Genomic DNA, 26,996 nt, shown 5'->3' on the forward strand with positions numbered 1-26,996 from the left:
TGCAGGTGAGCTGAGCTCCTCGGCGCTCTCACATCTTCAAGATTCCCCCCCACCACCACCACCACTGTGCACAACTGACGCAGACATTCCTGCGTTATTAGATACACAGCATATGCAACTTGAAGCAGGCCCAGTGTGAAAGGGGCTTAAGTGAAAAAGAGAAAAAGGTTTTATGTTATTCATATTCTCTGAAAAATGGCCAAAAAAGCAAAAATTCTTCCAGGGTATGTAAATGTTTGAGCACAACTATATGTATATAGACCGGTTAAACTGTCTTGCTTTGTCAGGTTTCTTTAAAACCTATAGAAACCTGACAAAGCCACAGATACATGAAGCTGTGAGTTCAACTCCTCTCCTTGGGGCAACAAGTGACTCATATCCTGGGAAGCAGCCAAACCATGAATGAGCTTATTTTTTAGCTGCTCCTATGTTTGCTTGCAGTTTCTTCAACCGATCCTGCATGGATCTGCATATTGATTAGGCACAACTTTTATGCTAGATACCCTTCATGATGCAACTCCAGATGTACATGGAGAATAGTGCATGGGCAACCCACATCTGGTGACCTTCTGTTTTGGAGGCAAACATGCTAACTGTACCAGACACTGGAGCCCCTTTCTGTACGTAGGCACAAGAGAAAACATTGTTGGTGAGCACCTGGTGCCTGAAAAGGTGCCATTGCACCCACTGTTCTCAAGAATAAACATGAGCGTTGGGGTTGATGTGATTCAGGCAGCAGGTTGGGAGTCTGGTGTTAAGATTTTCAACCGCATCAACTGAGTAAACACACACAAAGGGCAGAAATATTTCAAGTTTTTCTGGCTGAAATCTTTGACTTTGGCAAAGGGGATTTTTATTTATTTATTTATTTAAATATCTTTGGAAGCAAAGTATGTGGCATCTCTCTGGTAACATTATATTCAGAAATGAGTTTAATGATAGTTGACTGAAGGACTGAGGGTTGGCAGTGATGCACTGACCGCAGTGACACAGCGATATGTGAAAATTGATTTACCAAAATGACATTTCAGTTGGCATACAGGCTGCTTTCTTTTATTAATCATCTTCAGAAACAGTCATGTAACAGAATCTTTTGAAATATTGGAAGCTGGCATTTCTGAGGTAGATTTTAGCAGGTTTACAGAAAGCTGATGGGTTTAACAGGCCTCCTTTTGGCTCTCTCTTACTTTTGGCTATAGCCATTCTTTTTGGGCCAAGTTTCTATTGCTGTATTTGCAGTTCCCGTCTGTCGGGCTTCACTATTTTTCTGGTTCAGGTTTTCTCAGTGTTGCAGCGATGTATCAGCCTACTGCCAACAGCACTGTCACTCACAAGAAAAGTCAAAGATACTCCAGTGGATCATGACTGAGTCTGAAGAAAACATCTCTATGCAATACAATACAACTGAAGCAACATTGCAAACTTAACAACAGTTTCATGCAGTTAAAGATTGTGACAAATGTGTTTCTACATGCAGCCATTGTGAAAGCGAGGTACATTTGCTGACAAAGTACCCTTGATCACGTCTCTGGTCATGTTTCAGTCCAAAGGCTCAATTTTAGCACTTTCCTTCACAGCTGTGTGTGTGTGTGTGTGTGTGTGTGTGTGTGTGTGTGTGTGTGTGTGTGTGTGTGTGTGTGTGTGTGTGTGTGTGTGTGTGTGTGTGTGTGTGTGTGTGTGTGTGTGTGTGTGTGTGTGTGTTGAAAGAACAATTTACACAGGCAGGAATATTATATTTTACATATACTGCCTTTGTAGAGATTGTATTTCATGCACAAGAGCTCGATAAATGCTTTTGTGGCAGTACTGAGATGATACACTAATGTTCCAATTCAGTACCCATTGCGATACTTGGGTGCCAATTCAATATGTATCGCAATGCTTAAAACATGTAATTCTATAATTATTGCAATTTGATTATGTAGTATATTGTGTTTTGTTTTTTGTTTTGTTTTTAAACTCTCGACTATAGAGACATTAAAGGGAATTTTGCACTCCAATCAATGTTATCTTTTAAGGTCTCACAGTTGACAGTGCATATCAGAGCACAAACCAAGCATGAAGTCAAAGGAATTATCTGTAGACCTCTGAGACAGGATTGTCTCTAGGCACAAATCTGGGGAAGGGTACAGAAACGTTTCTCCTGCTGTGAAGGTCCCAATGAGCACAGTGTAAATGGAAGAAGTTCGGATCCACCAGGACTCTTCCTAGAGGTGGCCACCTGTCTAAACTGAGAGATCGGGGGAGAAGGGGATGAGTTACGGAGGTGACCAAGAACCCAATGGTCACTCTGTCAGAGCTCCAGCATTCCTCTCTGTAGAGAGGAGAACCTTACACTGTAAAAAAAATTCAGTTTTCCCCATTCATTTCAATAGAGTGGTTCGAGAGGCATGACCTGAGATGATGTCACCAAAGTTCATATTCCTCACAGCTTGAGGTTTCTGAGCGTTTATAAGAGGCAGGTGAAATCAAGCTAATTTCCCTATGTTTATGACTTAATTTCTCAGGGCATATGGCACCAAAAATTAAACAAAATGCATCAATATTTTAATAATTCTTCCTTTATTTAGAATAGTCAGCTCATTTGACATTTTATTTACTAGTGATACGCACTTTAAAATAATGCACTTGTAGAGATTGTATATTATAATTCATATTTACAATAACATTAGTTCAGAGAACGTTATTGTATATTTGGTAATTAAATAACACACTCTTTTGAAGTAAACTGCCTGCCGATGTATCTTTAATCCCAGACTTATCAGCATGAAAGTGGTAAAAATAGTTTATTAGGCCTGGCCAGTATCTACTTATTTAGTGTATCATCATGTCTGCCACAGCACATCACGAAAGGAATGCCTGTTGTTGTTTTGGATTAATTTTGTGAAAATTGGATGCAATGTTGCACCACTGTAGCACGCCACTCTGAGCCAAGCAGCAAGTGACACATTGCCCAGATTCCCCGCCTCATCCAGCCACATGTTTGGCTTGTGAACAGTTAGTGCATCTCAAACTTAAAAAATATAAAGACTCACCTCTGTCCTTAATTTTTGCACTCTCTGGCTTTCAGGTTACAGTTTTTAGTTGAATGTGTAAACTCGTCTGTGTAGCTTCCCTGAAATGATGCTTTTCGTTTCTCTGATGATAATAATAGTGGATGAACAAATATATTGATCGTGTTCTCTTTGTTTTCCAGACTGCCAACGGCTATATCCTCTTGTTTGATGTGCTTGGACGAGGGGATGACAAATGTCTATACGAGCCTGTCTACCCAAAGTGAGACCAACACACAAACACGAACACACACATGCTGAGGTAAACATGTAGTTGAGGCAAGAAGGGGATGAGACTCTGCTGATTTTGGAACAGTATTTTTTTGAGTTGTCTCATACTTCTCAGTGAGCCTTTTGTTGCCATGTGTGTTGCTCAGTTCAGTGTCTAGACACAATAGAGGATATATCTGCTAAAGAACATTGCTCTTTTCATCATTTTGCACAGTCATTATAAAGTACAGCATTGGCTGTAGTTAAAGTACATGATTGCTTTTTAATAAACAAATTCTGTTTGCTCAGGTTTCCTGAGACACTTTAATTAAGAAATCTGTCATTCCTGTTACACTGGAACACCATTACAAACCCAGCAGACAGAGCCACATGAAAACCAGGACTCCAGTGTTGCTTTATTTGAAATGACTTCAGGTACAGTTCCTACTTTTCCAAAATATTTGTGCGGAACATTTATAATGTTGGAAGGCTTGCCCATTTCCTGCTCTGTATGCCTTACATTCCATGCCAGGAAAGGAGGAGGAGAAGGTAGTGTGGTTTGTTGTGCTAAAATTAAAGTAATGAAAACTGACAGACAATAAAACCAACCCAAAGTTACGTCGTTACGCATCTGCTATGGTCAGTTTACCTAATCGGTGGGGAGTTACAATATTAGGCTGAGACTTAACCTAATTATTTCACATTGTTTAATATAATGACTAGGTGTCTCTCGTAGTTTCACAAAAAGAAAACCTATGTTCTTCAGAAAAGCCTTCAGCTTTTTTGTTACTTTCCAGATAATTTATGTGTCTTAGTTATGTAATGTTGTCATTCTGTGGTTAAGTACTGCAATTGCTGGTCTCTGCTGCTCGGCTGATTAGGAACAGTGTCAGTTATGTGAACAATAGTGATCGTAACAAAGGCACTGTCTATTGCTGAAGACTGTGAAGTGGATGAGATGAGCAAAAAGATGCATAACACATGCTCATTGGTTTATTGTCGGATAAAACGCCGCTAAATCCGCCGAATAAAGCGGCGTTTTGATGCCGTAGCATCCGGCACACGTCAGGCAACGGGGGTTAATACCCAGTTCTATCCTTTACAATCGCAGGTTAAGACGCGCGTGAGAATGGCGGTGTTCTGCCACCGCCGATAATGCCCTGTGTACCTCTGGATTTATCCAGGCAAATCCTGTGTTACTCCAGGAACTTTTGCATATAGGCACCGCCCACAGAGTACAATAGGCTGAAGCAGCTGTCACTTCAGGAGGAGGGAGCTCATCTCTCAGCCTTTTATTATCTTTTCCTTTTCCCCTCCTCAATGTGTTGCTCGTCTCCACTACAGGGCTGTCCTCTGCGTCTGAAGCAGACCTCTTGGTAAGTCCTTGCCGCTGCCAATTTTCTTTTAGGAGGCATACTTTAGCTTCTCTGCAGAAATATCTGGAGCTGGCCGAGTGAGAGGCCTGCATGCAGCGCGCTAGCGTTTTTATATTGACCGCCGCCTATCAGCCGTTTGTAACGCCGTTAGCTGGGAGGTGGCGCTTAGAACGACGTACTGTCCGCTAGTGCCGCTGTTTTGTCTGCCTCTGTCGCCGGTTAAAACGCCTTTGAGGACGCCGATGTGGGCTCTATCGCCGTTTTACACGCCGTTGGTTAGGGATACAAAGCCGGCCGCCAATTACGGGGGTGTAAACTGCGGCACTACAGGAAGGAGCAGGATGACACGGCGATTAAAAAGTATCAAACGCCGTTGTTCGCGTTGTCTCCGTCGTCACGCGAATTCTCCGGGAGCGCTCCCGGAATTATTCGACATGTTGAATAATTTTTTTTCGACGATTCCCGGTAAAGCCGGAACTAAGCCGTGCCAGCGTTGACAACGCCATTTGATCTTTAAGACAGCCAAAAACTCTTCCGGGAGCTCTTACCGTCTATGTGTAAATGGGGCTTTATTGTGATGTTGTGTTGCATTTAAAGTACACCCGAAATGCGCGCGTACTCTGTGTTTTGTGCGTGTCATTGTTTTCATAGATTTACTTGCAGCTGCGTATGTTTACTTTTAATGTATGTGTACTGTAGCATGTCGCATGTTTTTTTTTTTTTTTGCATTGCACAAATGTGCTCTGTTGTCAAACGCTAAAAAAGCAAACAGCACTCACGTTTCCAGATGTACAGCGGGACACACTGCTTCCTTGTCAGGGCTGGGAACATCAGATTGCAAAGTTCAGAATCCTTTTGCCCCCCCAAAAAGTAGAAAATATTGCCATTTAAACTCACAAGCAAACTTAAAAGATTCCGCTGCTTGTTTCAGCATTGAGAGCGAGACAGAGGGGGAGAGAGCAAACGAGAGGGGGGGAGGGGGATAGCACTGTCTCGCTTTGTTTTTTTGTTTTTTTTTTTCTTTTCCAAAACCCTGCTGTTTCTGATCACCGGGCGCTGTGGCTGTGTGTTCATGCAGTCTGTCACACACACGTGCACGGGTTCGATTACCTGTTCTGATCATGCACGCACAGGCCCTGCGTAAGTGGATCAGCCACACACGCACTTCACCTTCTCTCCAGCTGATTCACTCTGGATGAATGCATTCAGTGTTTGGATGTGTTGTAGCCCACGTATACGCGGACACAAAAGGACTGTCTTGTACAGCGACTCAAACATTGTTCAGAAAAGAATGCAGCAATTTGTGATCACACTGTTTTTATATGTCACACCTCTGTGGATCAAAGCTGTTCACACGCGAATGTCCGCTGCTGCTGAAACGTTTTCACACTTGATGCTCAAAGTCATGCTTCTGTAAACTGCCACCTGGTTTGCACAAACCGAGGCGCCGTTCGCTCTAAGAGTTCACCACAGACGACACAAAATATTATTACGTCTCGGCCGTCGGCACACTGATCGAGGCTGATCGCCCTCCTGCAAAGCCCCCCTGCTGCGAATAAATATGCAGCCATCAGGGATCACCTCCTCAAAACTTTTGAACTGTCAGACACTGACAGGGCCAGCAGGCTCTTCTCTCTGCACGGGTTGGAGGACAGCAAGCCAGAGCTCATGAACACAATGCTGCAGCTCCTGGGAGGACACCAACTTGGCTTTTTGTGAACCAACTCCCTCCTCAGGTGCGCACAGTGCTGGCCAACACCGCAATCATGGACTGCTGTGCGCTGGCAGAGGAGGCCGAAAAATTCATTCTGGAAGGTCAGCACCACAGCATGACATCAGCCGAACTTGCCCCATCACACGCAGCGGCAGAAGCCCCACACCACACACCAGCACTGCCTGCAGAGCTGGTGTGGGGTGTGTGGTGTGGTGTCCAGTATATATGCAGTCTATGATTTCAATAATGTGTCAGTTTTCTCCTTGTCTGCCATTCTGTGAGGGAATATGCCTCAGGCCACATTAGTAGTCAAAATACAGAGCACTAATGTGCCATCCTTTGCTTCTGTCATGTTAAAGTAGTGATTTTCAGTTGTTATTTTTGAGACATGTGAAGTTATGTTGATGATGAACACTACTAGGGGTGTAACTCTCTTCAAACTCTTGGAAAATGGCAACATCAGTGTGAGGCTCTGGTGTGAAATTTTAACTTTGTGAGAAAAAACAAACATGTTCAATAATCATAGACATAAATCTACCAATTTGAACTTTGTTTGGTTCGCAATCTGTCATAACAGTTCAAAATGGAGAAAGGGGAATGTTCCATGCTGCACTTTCTGCAAATGTATGTGTTATTGCCCCCAGTGGTGACCAATGACTGGCAGTCGGGAACGGGGTGTGTTCCAAAGTTGCTTGAAGTTGGGCAGTGCTTTTTTTTATAACTTATTCTAATTTCTTTTGGAAAATGAAGGTCTACATTAAACAAAGAATTGTCTGATTGCATCTTATCACTCATAATGTAATTGTTCCAAAATAAAAATGATTGTTTTTGAATCATATTGTAGCCCATGTATCTAGATACGTATTGTTTTGTTTGATAAGTGAGAGATGCACGCGTCTAAATGCTACAAAGTTTAGTGACAAATCCCATAAAAGACTACTAATTAGCCGAGATTAACAATATAGCAATGTTGTGTGTGTCATTAAATCTTATGTCTTTGCTTCCCATGTTTAACAAATGCTGTTTTTGATGTGGTCAGATGCCTTTTCTTGGTTTTGTTGGACATAATTTGTCAGATTTGTGTTATGAGCTGCCGTGACAATGCTTCAGGTATCTGCCTTCCACCCAATCTATATGCTCTTTAAAAAGCATTTGTCCAGGTCTACCACACATCAGTTATAAGCTTTTTTGTTTAAAGCCACTGTTGTATGTTTGTGTCTCCACTATGCACGTTTCACATTCCGAAAGAACTTGCCAGCAGAAAAGGCGAGTTCAAACATGCTAGTCTTTTTAGGCCTATGAGTAGTAAGAACTGTCCACATTTCTGCACACAGCCATCTGTTATATTAGATTACAGTTTTCAGTTCCATCTCTTATCCTGTCAGTTGATAAAAGAATGTGTGGGTTTGATCGTACATATGTATGTATGCATTTGTACAGAGGAAGTCCTCGTGTGAAGGTGACTCCTGGTTACAAAGAGGAGCAATGTGCTCCTGCTTTGTCTCTCGAGATGAAGAAGCCTGTGGATCTGGAGGCTCCCATCACCAGGTAGATGCTTTTTGTTTTGTCTGGCCTCCTTTTTTGCCAAAATACTCCTCGACGGTCTCAGACGTGCCATCACTCACGCGGACGGAAGAACACAAAATCTCCCCATTTTAAATCTGTATGTTTTTTGTTTTTTTCCCCCCATCTGTTACAATTGGGATCTTCAGTGTCTTTCATTTTAACATTAGCAAATATTGACATATCTCATAGCAACACCAGTACAGTTCCTACCTGTTGAGCTGCAATTCAGTATCTGTTGTCAGTGATGCATAAATTTTAAGTTTTGTGCCCTACTTTTACCCACACCTCGATTATTTGTCCTCTCAGAATTTATCAGTGAAAATGATGGCAAATTTACTTCTCCATGTGAGGAACTGTTGATGTGCATGAAGGAGCACATTTCACAATTTTTTAAATCGCAAACTATGGGGCCATTATTGTAGCAATAGTATTGTCAAATGTGTGATCTGTGTGTGTGTGTGTGTGTGTGTGTGTGTAACCACATCCACAAATGTGTGAAAACAAATCCGTGCCTGTGTAACCGTGTGTCTGTGAAAATCAGGCCACTCGATTGGATGTGTTCTTACACGTGACTTTTGCTACACGTCTGCTGTGGAAAATTTACAAATGCGTGCAGCGATTTGCACCTGTGTGGAGACTTGTCTGTTAGGGGTGCCGGAAAAAAATCGATTCACGTCCGAATCGCGATTCTTATTCATTACAATTCTGAATCGATCCAAAATGTCCAAGAATCGATTTTTAAAAAGCATTTTTTTAAACATTTTCTTGCTTACTCGCTGTGTGTACTGTTTGTCAAGCAACAGCTTCCGTACTACAGCGTCCCCGCGAGGGGAGGGTCCGGTGTGCTTCAAACATTCGTGAGCTGCAGTTTAACATGCTGGACGAAGAGCTAATTCAGCCAGCAGTGTCTTTGCTGAAGGCAAATGTTTGGGTGCATTTTGGATTTTATTATTTGCTGCGTAAGAAGGAGCTTGACATGACTTATGCAAGGGGGGAAAATCTGCAAAATAAAAGTCAAGTACTTCGGAAATACTTCAAATCCGCAAGCCCACATGCTACACCATCATTGGGAGCTAAAAGAAGTGGAGCAGCGGTCTCTGCCGACTACTGACCAGCGCTTCGCTAAACTGCCAGCCAACACTGAACGAGCAAAGCAGATAAGTAAATTTACATCTAGAATCACTTGATTAACCTTGTAAAGGTGCATTTTCTTAAAGATAAACATTTTTAAGTAATATAACTATTTCTCAGAGCTCTATGAATCGAAAATCGATTCTGAATCGAATCATCACCCCAAGAATCGGAATCTAATTGAATTGTGAGTTGTGGTATGATTCACATCCCTATTGTCTGTGCCTCTGTGACTATACAGCTTCATACCACCAGGAGCACAAGCACCAATGATATCAGTCACCGCTACCTTTTTAGCGGTGCTGCTCAAAAAATTTTTGGAGTAACACCGTTCCTGCAAGAATCCAATCTTGCTTTCAGCTGGTTAAACACACACAGATCAAAATACACGTTTGCAAATACTTTTGCTACAATAACAGCCCCATAGCAAACACCTTGCTCACTGTGAAAACAAAATGGTCATTCTTTTGTTTTGAGTTTTACAATTTTCTACTGACATAATCGTAAAAATCAACATTGGAGTGAATGTAGTCATTAGTTATAGGTCTGTGTTACTGAGGCCTTGTCCACATGGAAACGGATGCAATATTTTTCTTTGTTGTTTTCAAAAAGTGTTCCATAAACACGGCAACATTTCAAGAAATGACTGCTTACACACAAAGGCATTGAAAGTGCTGTAGTATGTATATGCCAGGCCTGTATGTGGTGCTGTAACACTCCCACAAAAAATGGAGAAGACGACGTGGAGCATGCTTATAATAAACCTTACACGTTGTATACAAACTAGTGTAAAGAGCAAATCAATGTAGCAGCAGAAGCGAGAAAATTTACAAAGTGGCTCACTGAGTAAACGTAAAGTCTTTTAATCTGACCTGTTGCATCCCTACAGCCCGATTCAAAAACACAACCTGCCGAAAATTGTTATCCACACAAGATGCCTTTGTTTTGGAAGACGATGTCTGGAAATGCCTCAATTCCTTATCATGGAAGTTGCTTGTGAATAAACTCAGAGTTGAGGGTTTTTTTTCCCCCCGCCATCAATGCTGGCAGACTGGAGTCCGACAGACAAGCAATCTGCTCTGGGTGCGTCCCGACACGGAGGATGCAACTGCTTGTCCCGTTACCATCAAGAAGGAAAAAAAACCCCCTTATTTTAAAAACTTGAAGTCTTTTCTGCAATTGTTTTAGTAGTGTCACAGTGGTTCCTTTATTCATGTCCATGTACACCACAGCCATTCTTCATCTCTTCAGCATTCTGCTAGCAATGAAAATAAATCCCACTAAGGATCCACCAAGACAAAAAACAAAACAAAAAACAAAACAAAACACCATGTTAAATTACCCTAACAACATATTGTCCCTTATGAGCAGTTACGTGCCAGTACGCTGAGTCAAGAAAACTAACTGAAACATTTTTGCGGTCTTGCGGTGGAGCTACAATTAGAGGGGTGTGGTTATGATGTCATCGTATCATAGAAGTTGCGTAATGGTTGTACCCTTGAAAATGCAAAGGCTCCATTTTGAGGTTTATCCACACGGAACCGCAGGTTTCGGAGCCCGAGTGGACAAATCTCAAACGGCGCCTTTGCCTCAAAATGGCAAGATGTTACGAAACATTTGTCTACACCTAAACTTGTCTCCCTGTGGACTGGGCCTGAATGTGCACAGTCTAATTTCTGTGTGTGTGGGGGGGGGGGGGGGGGGGGGGGTGTAGATGGATGCGATGTGCAGCATTTCAAGTCAGCTGTACAAAATGGAAAGAGGATTAATTTGTTCCTTTTCCTTGACACAGTTTAAATTCCTGCAATTTAATAATCTGCAAAATCAGGCTGAAGAAGGCATGAAATTGATTAGTATTGGCCATAAAAGTCATAATCCTTTATGATCCTTGTGTGTAATACTTGCCAGGCGTTAGACTTAAGAAATATCACAGTGTATGGTAACTACAGATACTGATACTAATTTGACATAATATTCCCTATTTTTTTGAAACATCAATACATATTCAGCTGCAAAGATGTGAACTTTAGTTTGGTGTTACTTAGTTAATGCGTCAGTTACAGGGTACGTTGTGCAGCTTAAGTAGGAATATTGTAACAAGTATGTTAAGATGATATTAGGGCCAATATTATAAAGGTACTTCACATATAGGTACAAATGTACAATGAAATTGGGCCAAATTTTCAGAAGCTAGAATTCGACTCTGGGAGCCAGTGACACAACAGCAGCCAGGAATAGTTGGTACCCAAACAATATATATTTAAGTGCGTAGGCAAACAACATAAACAATTAATGAATGGCCATTCAAAGTGCAATAAAGTTAGTGACCTTATTCGGTTGTAAAACTCAAACCAGAATTCAGAAGACAAAATTCCAGGGATCGGTTATTCAAAGTTCACAGAGTGAACGCAATCCGTAGTCGCGAATCGCTCAATAGTCCAGATGAGAATAGTTCATTCAAGGCAAGGCAAGGGTTGGGGGCTCTTCAGGCCAGATACGATGATTCAGGTTCCTTTAGCTCACCATCAGTAAAAGCCTGGCTAATTCCGCTAATTTAAGACAACCACAAGCTTCTCCCCACGCGCTTTGTCAGCGATAGTCGGCTCCTACAAACGAGCAATCAGTACCTTGAATATGGTAAGTGTTATGATGTATACTAGAAGAACGACTTTGTCACCGACCTGCAGAAACCTCTCCCCCGTGTTCCCTCGCGTCTCCCCGACAGCGTCTAACTACTGGGTAATAAAGAGTCACGTGTGACGTACGACGCAGTGACTTAATAGGACACAGGATTTATCAATGGGAGATAAGAAACTGGAGATTTACCACCCAGGTTACAATATGCAATGCAGGATTATAACATCATAATTAGAAATTGATAAGAAGCATCCCTGCATGCTCTTAGTAGCATAGAATCTTAAATGTTGCTTTCTTACAATATATACCATAACTCAAATCTGCAGTACTCCAAAATTATCGCACTGACTATGAAAAAATAAGTGACATTCAAAGGTTATCTTCATGGCTGTGTAAGAATGCAGGAGCCTTTGGTTGCAGCTTCTTTGTTTTCCTCTTTAATCATGATTGGGAAGCTCTGCTCTTCATTTTTGCTTTTTGTTTTTAAATTCCAGAATCTTTTTACATTCCCTGTTATTAACCAGCATGACATCTTTGTTTGAGAGTTGACATGAATTGTCACGCTCCACTGGTCTTGTTTGTCTTGTGTTGATTTTTGTCTGTACATTCAGTCCCTTCTGTGTATCCGTCACATCTCACCCACTATCTCCACTCAGAAAAGATTATAGGGTAGCCATTTGAATGAGCGCTCTCTGTTGGCATTTCATGGGCACAGCTTGATTGTGCAAGAGATGAGTGGGCGTCTCCTGCTGTGAAACTAAAGTAAAAAGCCACCTCCACAGTGAACGTCCACTCTGCTTTTACTTCTTCTGCCTTCTTTCTTCTCCTCTTGGTTCTTCTTCTGTATAGTCTTTAGTCAGACATCTCCCCCACCAGTGGAAATGGAAAATCGATTTTAAAGTAACGAACACAAATGATTAATCAGTATGAATTCTGAATCAACCTAAATGTATTCCACACCATTTGATGGCTCAATTTTAAGTTTTGCCTCAATTTTGAGTTATGCCTCCGTGTCCTTAAATGGTTGGCGTGAGTAACGGGAACGCTCACTTTGTGAGGTAGAATCAACGTGTGACAGTGATGAGTGGTATAACTGATGAATGTACCCTTTTCCAGAGGTGGGACGAAGTCACTGTCAAGTCATTCTCAAGTCATGAATCGGCAAGTCACAAGTCTCAAGTCAGCTTGCAATCAGTTGGTGGTCATTATGACTTGAGACTTGACTTGGGACTTGACTTGAGACTTGTGACTTGCTGATTCATGACTTGAGAATGACTTGCTGGTGACTTTTTCCCACTTCTGCCCATTTGAACTTTGTTTGTGTTCAAAATCTGTTAATCCTGTTGTGCTGGTTCAGAATGGTAAAGTTATGCTTTGCTAACTAATAGCTGTCTTCTTCTATGCTACGCTTTCTGCTACTGTATGTTGTGTTACACCTAGTGGTCAACAAAAGGCGAGAAGAGGTAACACAGTAGCAAAAAGTTCCATGGTCTTTTCTGAAATATGTATTTGACGGTAATCAGTGCCACTTATGGCTTATTCTAATTTGTCATGAAAAATAAATATCTACATTAAACAAAGAATTGTATCAGATTCCATCATATCTCATTGACTCGTTCCATAATAGAAAACTATCATGCTTGAATTGTAAAGTAGCCCATGAAAGTTCAGTAAGGTATGTCTTCTATAATACATTTCAATTCTAAGGTAGAACTCTACTAGTGTATACAAAGGTATATCTAAAAAAAGGAAGAGTAGAATAGAGTAGAGTAGAGCCACTTAGGTGCCTGGTCTTGAGAACCAGAGATGGTAGGTTGATAAGCTTTTTTTTATCCCATAGGAACTCTCCCTACCCACCCAAGCGGCTCAAGAAATTGGACATCGTGTATATAAGTGATGTTTACTAGGGTGGTCCATAAAAATGGTCAAAAAATTTTTTTCAAAAAACTTCAAGTCTCACCCTCTAAATTTGTTGTACCTAACATAAAAACACATCATGTACAATTTCATAAAACTCTAATAATTTTTACTGGTAGCACACAGCCCTTTAAAGATTTTGCTCGCAATACTGGTCATATAGTATGGTCATTTCCAGATATTTCCAAATTATTTCTGTCAGTTTAATATTGATATGTCAGGACAGAATTATGGCAGTACATTGGAAATCAAAATCTTTCATATCCCATAAATAGTTAACACTAAAACATGAATTGTGAGATGCAGTTCTTCTCGTACATGTATCATGCTCCTACAATACCTACATACTGGGGTAGCGAAGATTTTGTAACAATCAAACATTGCATTTTCATTTTATTGATGAAATACTGTTTCATTATTGATAAATTTAAATAAGTCTATGCTTTATATATTTCCACATATATTTTGATCTAGCTCCAAACAGTAATATTCTTTATGCCTTGCAGTACTTAATATTCAAAAAGGTATGAATCAGCACAAGAACCAATTATACAGCTGTGTAACATAAGAGAACATCCTTTACATGATAATGATATTTAAGTTGCTTGCATCATGACCAAGACTTGCTGCCGTTTCAGTCAGAATATAGGTGGCACTTCTGTTGTTTTGGTCCTATCCAATGCTGCTGCAAGTCCTGGTGTTACAACAGCTTTAATTTTACTGGCTTTTTGTGGCACTGGCATAACAAATTCATCATCTGGACTTTGTGTTCTCTTCACTCTGGCTGGAGACAGTGTCAGGTAGTGAGACATTAGATGGTCCAGGCTCCTCCAGTTTCTCTTTGTATTTTGCTTCTGCAGATTTCCTTTTTTCTGCTCTTTGTTCTTTGGTAGTTTGTATTTTATCTATGCCTGCCATGCATCCCCTTCTACCTTTCTCTTGCTGAGCAGGTAGGAACTGCCTGTCATCTTCAAACTTTATCATTGTTAGGACATCCTGATGTGCCATGTCAAACAAGTCCTCCAAAGATTCACAAAACACTGTTTCATCTTTCTTCTGCTTGTCTGTATTGCGATTCTTGAGTATTTGCCCATTTGAGGGCAATTTGTTTCCCTTTATTTCAGTTGGTGGAACCAATAAGGTATACAAATATTCTACTTCTAGTAGCTGACATGTTTTACTGAAGTTTCCAGTTAATGGTTAAGCATGTTAAGTCAGCAAGTGTCTCTTTTTACATTTATCTCATGTTAGATTCACCATCACCAAAGATCTGAAAGAAAAGAAGCTGTGAATTGAAGCAAAATTTTCAGCTTGTAGCCTAAAATAACATTTTTGAAAGTATGTTGTTTGTGAGAAATATTTAAACCCAGGTATAGTTTTAAATTGAATATAAAATTATACTTTTGTTACACTCAGGTGGTTAACTTCTATCCTCTTTATAAGTGATGTGATTAGATACTGGATAATGGATAACCTATTTTACGGGCACTCGGGCAGCGATAACTGATATATTTACAACCTTCAGCTATGATGTGCTACCTCTAAATATTAATGTATGACAAAAATATTTGGCAGGCTTTCTTTTTTCCCAATGCATCATAAAATGAAGGGGTGAGAGTAATGAATTTTATTTAATTTTTTTGAACCACCCCAATGTTTACACAATAATGATAATAAACAACATATACAAGAAATATAGTGCTACATAATATAGGAGTTAGATTCTAAAACCTAAATATTGATACAGGAAAAGATTGTAGTATACGTATACCTAGTCTATAGACGAGTAGTAAAGTTAAATTATAGTTAGTAGGCTAAGCTATAAATATGGTTATGTTATTATAGAAACAGAAGCTATGATGTAATATGTTTTAGGTATCTATCTAAAGTTCACCCTGTTAGCTTAATATAAGAAGACAAAATACATATTCTATATGCTATCTAATGGAAACCCAAAACTTGTTTATCTATCTATCTATCGATCTATCGATCTATCGATCGATCGATCTGATCTGATCCGATCTGATCTTTTTATGAGATAGATGCACACCACTAATAGTAAGTCCCTTCAGTTGCACTCGGGATCACCACAGTAATTCTAAGGTGGAGCTGCATGTCGGATGCCCTTCCTGACGTAACTCCACATTACATGGAGAAATGTGACAGGGGTTGGGTTTGAACTGGGAACCTTTCGCACTGAAACCAAGTGCACTAACCACTTGGCCACCACCCCTTGCACACTGCTAATACATAATATAATCAAGGATTCCTTAAACTGGATTTACATGTATTTTTCAAATTAAAAATGGTGCATAATGGTGTCTTGTAACACAAATCTGCACAGTTTATTTCTTTATGTGTCAGAAGACAATGCAACTTGGCACACGACTGTCACAGCTGGCTAGTAAAAGTTTCATGCTTCACTCACACTGCGCAGCTGGGTGATGACTTGTTCACTGTGTTCTAAAACTTTACTGGTATTATGTTTCCTCCCCTCATTGTGCCAAACCACCTCTGCTATGTTTGTTTAGAATCTCAGTGCTCATGTCAACCTGTGTTTTGCTGTCCAGTCTGCAGTCCCTGCAAGAGGACTTGCTTGTGTGTACCACTGACGGCTACCTCCACATCATGCACTGGGACGGTCTCGGGCACAACGGACGCAAAGCCATCAGCCTCACTGCAATCCCATTCGCACTAGATCTGCAGTCTGCTCGAGGTTAGTGACACAAGACAAAACATCTGCACACCAGCTAAACACTTCTGATGATGAGAATACCAAATCTGACATTGTGAAAGCTTTCCTGTGCTCAACTCAGCAAGGTCTGTTCATTCTGTTAACTCATTTCAGCATCTACAAGCGAACATGTGAATGCAACTACACTGGCAGACACATAATCCAATCCTTATTTCCACTTTATTCTCCTATCAGCCTTCGTGTTTGTGTCATTGCGTAGGTGGGCCCTGTCCGGACCTGGACGGAGTGCATATCCACTGTATGGAATATTGTGTGACCCTGGATGGTTTCGCTGTCGTACTAAGTGACGGACGCCTGGGCTTCATCACACCTCTCAGCAACACCATCAGTGCAGATGTAAGAATTACTTGCACACATGCTGCTACTTCAGATGCTGAAATGGACAGGCTGGTTGTAACATGTCAAACACATTTATCTTTAGGAGAAATAAAAGATTGTCTGTATGTGACACTGCTTATGTGGAGTACTAATTGGAATGAAAATCAGAATGACATAGGAACCATCACACAGATAATATAAAATGGGGTAAAGCCCCGGTTATGTAAAAATTTTTTTTAATATTTTGGAGTATCTGGTTGACATTTAAATACATAGCAAGATCTTGGAATTCACAAGACAGTTGACATTTGAATGTCGGTGGCAACATTTAAACCCCTGCTGCTTGAACTAAAATTTGATTGGAGATCATTGCACAATGTACAGTAGTGTTCAGAATAATAGTAGTGCTATGTGACTAAAAAGATTAATCCAGGTTTTAGTATATTTCTTATTGTTACATGAAACAAGGTACCAGTAGATTCAGTAGATTCTCACAAATCCAACAAGACCAAGCATTCATGATACGCACACTCTTAACCTTCCTAAAGTGTTAGGGTCAGTACCGACCCGTTTTCAGGTTTTGAATGCATGAAGTGCCTTTTAAATATGTTTCTTGCGTCAAGGCTTTTTTGACTTTGTCAGGAACCTTATTTAAACAAAAGAAAAAAAAGAAAAATAATTTCACTAAATTATAAAATGCTCTTTTGAAAATTACGACCTTTGGGCTGTTGGGGTCGGTTTTGACCCAGTTATGATATAAGCTTATTAACCAATATTCAGTGTCAAAACTGAAATCATAAACACACTGTGACCTCACTAACTCTGTCATAAATATGTTAGGGGCTTCTTTTTTACCTGTTTATCTACTTCACTGAACAAACATCCCCATTTATCCCTACTACTTTTATTGATAGTCCCTCATACTCTGCTTCCTAAGACCGAAAAAGGCCATCCAGATGAGCATGTAGTGGCATGTAGAGACATGTAGAGACATGCCCATCTGGAAAAACATGCCCACCTGGATAAACACACCCACCTGGATGACCTTTTTTTGGTCATCCAGGTGGGCGTGTCTCTACGTGGGTACGTAGAGACTGTTGTTTCATACTGTCCCAAAAAAAACCGGAGTGTGGTACTTATGTCCACTTTTCACAAAGATGCAGCTGTGTCAACAAGAAGTGACAAAAAGCCTGTAATAATCCTGGACTACAATAAAAACAAAGGAGGAGTGGACAACCTGGACAAGCTGACTGCCACCTACACTTGCCAGCGAATGACCAGGAGATGGCCAATGGTTGTGTTTTACAACATCCTAGATGTGTCCGCATACAATGCATTTGTCTTGTGGACCCACATCCACTTAGGGTGGAACTCCAACAAAAACAACAGGCGGAGAATGTTTCTTGAGGAGCTAGGAAGTTTGCTTGTCAAGCCACACATTGAGAGAAGGGAACGGGTGCCCAGAGACCCAGCCGCTGCAACCATTGTCAGAGAGCTGCAGAGCTCATCCAGCACTCCGACCACATCATCAGCTGCAGCCAGCCCTGCTTCAACATCAACCAGCACACCCACAACTCCACTGAGGCCACCTGATTCTAAAAGAAAGAGGTGTCAGGTGTGCCCTAGCAATAAGGACAGAAAGACAAACACATTGTGCTTCAACTGCAAAAAATATATCTGCAAAGAACACACTAAAAGTGCCACTTTTTGCCACACATGCTTCTAAACAAATACACACACGCATGCATGTACCTGCACACAAAGACTATATTTGGAACTAGAACCTGATTTATTTCATTTTGAATTTTGTTTTTCTGAATCTATATTTTGTATTATTACTTGTCCTGCTTTTCATTTTATATTTTTATTAAAGTTCTATATTTGAAAAGAAATGTTTTTCGCTTTTTTTTACGTAAATATATATGGGTCAAAACTGATCCGTAACACCCTAGATGTAACTATAGTTAATAATATTAAAATAACAAAATAATGAAACAAATGTATTTTAGAGATGTGTTCTAATACTTCTTAATAATACTAAGATAACATAAGAACCTTTTGTTTATCTATAGAATTCTCTTAGGCTTCATTTTTCCTTTTTTTTTTTTTAAATTTAAAAAGAGAGGTATGCTGTAAAAGGAAAGGCTGTGGGGGCCACACCAAAAATATTAAAATCAAAATTTTCATGGATATGGAAGCCTAACAAGGTAACCAAGAGGCAACGAACAAATTTTTTTTGGCTGATTTAAGAAGCGGGTCGAAACTGACCTGTTAACATAAGGAATAGTAACAGAAAGCTGACACTTTAGCAAGGTTAAGGCTATGAAATTGGGCTGTTAGTTAAAAAAAAAAAAAGTAGAAAGGGGGTGTTCACAATAATAGTAGCATCTGCTGTTGATGCTACAAACTCAAAACTATTATGTTCAAACTGCTTTTTTTAGCAATCCTGTGAATCACTAAATTAGTATTTAGTTGTATAACCACAGTTTTTCATGATTTCTCACATCTGCGAGGCATTAATTTTGTTGGTTTGGAACCAAGATTTTGCTCGTTTACTAGTGTGCTTGGGGTCATTGTCTTGTTGAAACACCCATTTCAAGGGCATGTCCTCTTCAGCATAAGGCAACATGACCTCTTCAAGTATTTTGACATATCCAAACTGATCCATGATACCTGGTATGCGATATATAGGCCCAACACCATAGTAGGAGAAACATGCCCATATCATGATGCTAACACCACCATGCTTCACTGTGGCTTGAATTCAGAGTTTGGGGGTTGACTCACAAACTGTCTGCAGCCCTTGGACCCAAAAAGAACCATTTTACTCTCATCAGTCCACAAAATATTCCTCCATTTCTCTTTAGGCCAGTTGATGTGTTCTTTGGCAAATGGTAACCTCTTCTGCACATCTTTTATTTAACAGAGGGACTTTGTGGGGGATTCTTGCAAATAAATTAGCTTCACACAGGCGTCTTCTAACTGTCACAGCACTTACAGGTAACTCCAGACTGTCTTTGATCATCCTGGAGCTGATCAATGGGTGAGCCTTTGCCATTCTGGTTATTCTTCTATCCATTTTGATGGTTGTTTGCCATTTTCTTCCACGTGTCTCTGATTTTTTTTGTCTATTTTAAAGTATTTGAGATCATTGTAGATGAACAGCCTATTACACCTCTGTATAAGTTTTCCCCTCTCCAATCAACTTTTTAATCAAACTACGCTGTTCTTCTGAACAGTGTCTTGAACGTCCCATTTTCCTCAGGCTTTCAAAGAGAAAAGCATGTTCAACAGGTGCTAGCTTCATCCTTAAATAGGGGACACCTGATTCACACCTGTTTGTTCCACAAAACTGATGAACTCACTGACTGAATGCCACACTACTATTATTGTGAACACCCCCTTTTCTACTTTATTTACTAATAGCCCAATTTCATAGTCTTAAGAGTGTGCATATCATGAATGCTTGGTCTTGTTGGATTTGTGAGAATCTACTGAATCTACTGGTACCTTGTTTCCCATGTAACAATAAGAAATATACTCAAAACCTGGACTATTCTTTTTAGTCACATAGCACTACTATTATTCTGAACACTACTGTATGCTGAATTTTTATATTATGCATTGAGTAAATTGTAATTCATGAAAGTTTCTGTGTCCAGCAGCTGCAGGGCGTCTGGGCAGCAGATGTGACTGACGGCACCTGTGTGGCTGTCAACAACAAATACAGACTGATGGCATTTGGCTGTGCAAGGTGTGTATCTGTGTAGTGCAGTGTGTGTGTGTGTGGGGGGGGGGGCGCGCGCGCTTTTAGCGTGTGTATGTTATAAAGCTTGATTGTTATCGGTGTGGTGCGTGTCCAGTGTGGGAATGAGTTGGTCTGTGTTTGCTGAGGCTGCCGACTGTGGACTCGGCAGAAACTCCTTGATGGACTTTGCAATCTGCTGACCTGGTTGGTAGAAAATGATCTTCTTGGCCACTTGTGACTCACATTCTCAATCTATATATCCATACACACACACATACATCCTTTTCCGTAACAAGCAACACAGTTTGGCAGATTTCCAAGGTTCTGCTTTGCCAGTGCTCTGTTGCAGCCAATAAACACAAATGGAGCCTAGAACAGAATATAAGTTAAACAGCTTAATATTTAGATTTTTTTTTTTAAGGATGTGGTTGTATGTGGGTGGAGTTAGATGATAAAATCTCTGTTCTCTGCCTTTGCAGTGGTGTTGTCCTGGTATATATGATTGACACCACAACAGGATCCATGCAGGTCTCCCATAAACTGGAGCTCACCCCAAAACACTACCCAGGTACCACCTCTTATACAGTAATAGAATCGCGTACAGTTGCAGAAATTCTCTTGATTGCTCTTCATCTCTTGGAGGAACATGCAGTTGTTTTGGCAGCCAAAGCTTATAGCACCCTCATGTGGGTGAACATCCGCATAGCCACAATTCAAAAGTGTATTGTGTGTACAATCAGGGCTTTAGTACTGGGATCAGAACAAGTGGGGCAAATATTAAAGCAACACTCTCAAGATGTGGAAGTAGTCAATTACTTGATTCTGTGCTTCAGTATTTTAATTAAAGGAATTATTGTGTTATAATGCTACAGAATCTTTGGGGCAGGGTGATGGCCAAGCGGTTAAATGCGCTTGTTGTCAGTTCAAAACCCACCCCTGCCCATTCTCCATGTAATATGGAGTTGCATCAGGAAGAACATCCAGCATAAAATCTGTGCAAAATCACTATGCCGATCCACCTTGGATATGCTGCAACCACCCATAAACCAGGGAGTAGCTGAAGGGACTTTCTTAATGTTACGAAACCATGCCACGTTTTCTCAACTATTGGGGTCTGTTTGTATACATTCAAGAGAACTCCTCATAAAACATGTTAAATGAAATATATATATATATATATATATATAAGGAGAAAGAGGTTGGCGAAAAAAGTTTTGGGATAGTCGGAGAGATGAAGAAAATAGACAGGAGTACAAGGAGATGCGGCGTAAGGCGAAAAGAGAAGTGGCAAAAGCATATTGCGAGCTGTACAAGAAGTTGAATAGTAAGGAAAGAGAAAAGGACTTGTACCGATTGGGCAGACAAAGGGACAGAGCTGGAAAGGATGTGCAGCAGGTTAGGGTGGTAAAAGATGCACATGGTAATGTGCTGACAAGTGAGGAGTGTGTGCTGAGAAGGTGGAGGGAATATTTTGAAGAGCTGATGAACAAAGAAAATGAGAGAGAGAAAAGGCTGGATGATGTGGTGAGAGTAAATCAGGAAGTACAAGAGATTAGCAAGGAAGAAGTGAGGGCTTAGAAAACAGGTGAAGATCTGTGAGCAGCAATATGGTTTCATGCTGAGAAAGAGCACTACAGATGCAATGTTTGCTCTGAGAATACTGTTGGAAAAGTACAGAGAAGGACAGAAAGAGTTACATTGTGTGTTTGTGGACTTAGAAAAAGCTTATGATAGGGTGCCAAGAGAAGAGTTGTGGTATTGTATGAGGAAGTCTGGAGTGGCAGAGAAGTATGTTAGGGTAGTGCAGGACATGTACAAGAATAGTGTGACAGAGGTGAGATGCGCAGTCGGAATGACAGACTCATTCAAGGTGGAGGTGGGATTGCACCAAGGATCAGCTCTGAGTCCTTTCTTGTTTGCAGTGGTGATGGACAGGTTGACGGATGAGATCAGACAGGAGTCCCCATGGACTATGATGTTTGCAGATGACATTGTGATCTGTAGTGAGAGTAGAGAGCAAGTTGAGTCTAGTCTGGAGAAGTGGAGATATGCTTTGGAGAGAAGGGGAATGAAAGTCAGTAGAAGCAAGACTGAGTACATGTGTGTGAATGAGTGGGAGCCCAGTGGAATAGTACAGTTACAAAGAGTAGAAGTGGTGAAAGTAGATGAGTTTAAATATTTGGGGTCAACTGTTCAAAGTAATGGAGAGTGTGGTAGAGAGTGCAGGCAGGGGTGGAGTGGGTGGAGAAAGGTGGCAGGAGTGATTTGTGACCGAAGAATATCAGCAAGCGTGAAGGGGAAAGTTTACAAAACAGTAGTGAGACCAGCTATGTTGCATGGTTTAGAGACGGTGGCATTAACAAAAAGACAGGAGGCAGAGCTGGAGGTGGCAGAGCTGAAGATGTTGAGATTCTTTTTGGGAGTGACAAGAATGGACAAGATTAGGAATGAACATATCAGAGGGACAGCTCAGGTGGGACGGTTTGGAGACAAAGCCAGAGAGGCGAGATTGAGATGGTTTGGACATGTGCAGAGGAAGGACCCAGGGTATATAGGGAGAAGGATGCTGAGGATGGATCCACCAGGCAGGAGGAGAAGAGGGAGACCAAAGAGGAGGTTCATGGATGTGCTGAGAGAGGACATGTAGGTGGTCGGTGTGACAGAGGAAGATACAGAGGACAGAGTGAGATGGAAACGATTGATCTGCTGTGGCGACCCTTAATGGGAACAGCCGAAAGACGAAGAAGAATATATGAATATATATATATATATATATATATATATATATATATATATGACTAGCACAAGAATTGTGAAAAGACGTGGACATCAGCACTTTTTCGGCACATTGAGACAGACGTGCGGAGGAATTCCACGCGTCACGGTGGTGCCGCATGGCGCAAAGCAACGCCGTGATGAAGCCTCACGGGACATGTTCTGGCATGTCCAGGCACATCCACAATTTCTCAGATAATCACTCGATGGAAAAACCACAGACAGCTGTCTGAATGCCATCTCAAAGCCATCCTGTGAGACCAAAACAGAGGTGTTCCTTTGTCTCGCTCCATCAGCAAATCGGTCGTGACGCGCAAAGCCTCCGCTCGGCTTTCCATGACAAAATCTCTTGTTAAAAGTGAAATCTGCCGGAAAATGGTTGATGTCCTGCTCTTGTGATAACCAGAGAAAGTGCACACGACGGTCCGGCTCCACAGAACCATCCGTTTAGAAATGATCCGGTGGTTTGTGGCTTTCAATGGCGGCATGGAGCGTGGCGCGCCGAGCATCCTTAAAGCTGTAGTAACAGTCCTTATTCTCTGTGAAGCCCGTAAAATTTTCACCGAAAGCCAGATAAATTTTTCGAATGGTTTCCAGCTGCCAGTCTCTAACAGTTTCTGAAAAAATTCTGATGGAAAAAAAAGCCCAAATCATTCCGCCCTTTCCTGACAATGAAAATCCGCAGAGGGGGTGGACCACTCCTCACTCAAAGCCTGCTCACAGGCAAATGACGCAACCGACAGGCGTGGAAAAACTCACACATGCGCACGAGGGTTCAAGCTTGTCTGACGCAATCACACATGATTCAAATCCATATGGTTTTTGAAAAAAAATGTCGGATACTTTTCTAATAGACCTCGTGTGTGTGTGTGTGTGTGTGTGTGTGTGTGTGTGTTGTGTGTGTGGTGTGTGTGTGTGTGTGTGTGTGTGTGTGTGTGTATATATATATATATACTCAACAAAAATATAAACGCAACACTTTTGGTTTTGCTCCCCATTTTGTATGAGATGAACTCAAAGATCTAAAACTTTTTCCACATACACAATATCACCATTTCCCTCAAATATTGTTCACAAACCAGTCTAAATCTGTGATAGTGAGCACTTCTCCTTTGCTGAGATAATCCATCCCACCTCACAGGTGTGCCATATCAAGATGCTGATTAGACACCATGATTAGTGCACAGGTGTGCCTTAGACTGTCCACAATAAAAGGCCACTCTGAAAGGTGCAGTTTTGTTTTATTGGGGGGGATACCAGTCAGTATGACCACCATTTGCCTCATGCAGTGCAACACATTTCCTTCGCATAGAGTTGATCAGGTTGTCAATTGTGGCCTATGGAATGTTGGTCCACTCCTCTTCAATGGCTGTGCGAAGTTGCTGGATATTTGCAGGAATGGTACACACTGTCGTATACGCCAGTCCAGAGCATCCTAAACATGCTCAATGGGTGACATGTCCGGTGAGTATGCCGGCCATGCAAGAACTGGGACATTTTCAGCTTCCAAGAATTGTGTACAGATCCTTGCAACATGGGGCCGTGCATTATCCTGCTGCAACATGAGGTGATGTTCTTGGATGTATGGCACAACAATGGGCCTCAGGATCTCGTCACAGTATCTCTGTGCATTCAAAATGCCATCAATAAAATGCACCTGTGTTCTTCGTCCATAACAGACGCCTGCCCATACCATAACCCCACCGCCACCATGGGCCACTTGATCCACAACAATGACATCAGAAAACCGCTCACCCACACGACGCCACTCACGCTGTCTGCCATCTGCCCTGGACAGTGTGAACCGGGATTCATCCGTGAAGAGAACACCTCTCCATCGTGCCAAACGCCAGCGAATGTGAGCATTTGCCCACTCAAGTCGGTTACGACGACGAACTGGAGTCAGGTCGAGACCCCGATGAGGACGACGAGCATGCAGATGAGCTTCCCTGAGACGGTTTCTGACAGTTTGTGCAGAAATTCTTTGGTTATGCAAACCGATTGTTTCAGCAGCTGTCCGAGTGGCTGGTCTCAGACGATCTTGGAGGTGAACATGCTGGATGTGGAGGTCCTGGGCTGGTGTGGTTACACATGGTCTGTGGTTGTGAGCCTGGTTGGATGTACTGCCAAATTCTCTGAAACGCCTTTGGAGATGGCTTATGGTAGAGAAATGAACATTCAATACAGGAGCAACAGCTCTGGTTGACATTCCTGCTGTCAGCATGCCAATTGCACGCTCCCTCAAATCTTGCCACATCTGTGGCATTGTGCTGTGTGATAAAACTGCACCTTTCAGAGTGGCCTTTTATTGTGGGCAGTCTAAGGCACACCTGTGCACTAATCATGGTGTCTAATCAGCATCTTGATATGGCACACCTGTGAGGTGGGATGGATTATCTCAGCAAAGGAGAAGTGCTCACTATCACAGATTTAGACTGGTTTGTGAACAATATTTGAGGGAAATGGTGATATTGTGTATGTGGAAAAAGTTTTAGATCTTTTGAGTTCATCTCATACAAAATGGGAGCAAAACCAAAAGTGTTGCGTTTATATTTTTGTTGAGTATATATATATATATATATATATATATATATAATTTGTAGGCATCATCCAGGAGGAAGTAATGTATGTGTTGTCACATTTTTGGAAAGTTTTTTTTTGTTCACTTTCCACTGAAGAATAAGAATTTTGTATTTAATTACAGTATGTATTGTTATCTCCTCCACCAAATATTTTCACCAAAATGTTTGGAAAAACAAGAGTATATGATTGTGTGTCAAATATTGCAAAGGCTGTAGTGTCTCTATAATATATCAGGTACTTTAGTGAAGACAGTAAATACCCATTCCTAGTGATCCAAAAATAAGTTGCCAACATATTATGCACGGCCTATGAGAAGATTCACTGTATTTATGTTAATATATGGATAATTAAAGGCTTTATTAATTCTGTGCTCGTTCAGACATCTATAACAAGACGGGCCCGGTCAAGTTGATCTGCTGGTCACCCGACTACAGCGTTGTCATGGTTACATGGGAGTGTGGGGGTCTGTCATTGTGGAGCGTGTTTGGAGCTCACCTCATCTGCACACTAGGAGAGGACTTTGCGTGGGTGACCCAAATGCACACAACTGTGCTCACACATGCACACATTTTACAACTCACCAAATGAAAGTTATTATAAGTTGCCTTTTTGTCCCCCCACATTCTTTTTTCCTTTTTCTTTTTTTGTCGTCTTCTCAGGTATCGTTCTGATGGTACGAAGAAGGACCCCGTTAAAATCAGCTCTATGGTGTGTAGGTTAAATTTGCACCTCACTCCTTGGTGTATTTTCTCTGTGTGAACTTAAAGTCGACACCTGTTTCACAGTCCAGACAATCTGGTGCCTTGTTTTTCTTGGAAGAGTTATTTATGTGATTGACTCTAATTTGTTTTTTATGAACAAATTTGCTTTTGTTTGATGTTGCAACAAACTTGTTTTTGAAACACGTATCTGGTCAAATATAAATTATGCAAATTAAACACTCCTGTTTAAATCCTTAAAAGTTCACTTTTTTGTTGTGGTATTTCTTAAAAAATACTTGATGTACTGAAAGATGTACGGTACTGCTTTTGGCAGAGCTGGGGAGCAGAGGGCTACCACCTGTGGGTGCTCCCGATCAAAAAGGAGAGGAAGTGGCAGGAGGAGCAGCAGGAGATGGCGATGGCAGCACCTCCTAACAACTCCCTGCAGGCTGGCATACTGCAGTTCCACTTCATTAAGAGTGCTCTCACAGTCAACCCCTGCACGGTGAGAG

General features: G+C 41.2%; 1 protein-coding gene across 2 annotated transcripts in view; it reads left to right on the forward strand.

Moving 5' to 3' along the window:
* The window catches only part of ric1 (RIC1 homolog, RAB6A GEF complex partner 1), a 107,570-nt gene that overhangs the window by 53,215 nt on the left and 27,359 nt on the right, over positions 1 to 26,996 (forward strand). The window contains exons 3-11 of one of the 2 annotated variants that reach the window (XM_034191640.1): positions 3,197 to 3,276; positions 7,794 to 7,901; positions 16,175 to 16,320; positions 16,559 to 16,695; positions 20,340 to 20,431; positions 20,905 to 20,993; positions 26,163 to 26,307; positions 26,443 to 26,491; positions 26,819 to 26,989. In XM_034191640.1, coding sequence (XP_034047531.1) covers positions 3,197 to 3,276; positions 7,794 to 7,901; positions 16,175 to 16,320; positions 16,559 to 16,695; positions 20,340 to 20,431; positions 20,905 to 20,993; positions 26,163 to 26,307; positions 26,443 to 26,491; positions 26,819 to 26,989 — 1,017 coding nt within the window. The remainder of the gene's footprint in view (positions 1 to 3,196; positions 3,277 to 7,793; positions 7,902 to 16,174; positions 16,321 to 16,558; positions 16,696 to 20,339; positions 20,432 to 20,904; positions 20,994 to 26,162; positions 26,308 to 26,442; positions 26,492 to 26,818; positions 26,990 to 26,996) is intronic. The other variant, XM_034191641.1, reaches the window with a different exon arrangement.

Source organism: Thalassophryne amazonica, chromosome 17 (assembly GCF_902500255.1).
Source record: "Thalassophryne amazonica chromosome 17, fThaAma1.1, whole genome shotgun sequence".
Taxonomy (NCBI): Eukaryota; Metazoa; Chordata; class Actinopteri; order Batrachoidiformes; family Batrachoididae; genus Thalassophryne; species Thalassophryne amazonica.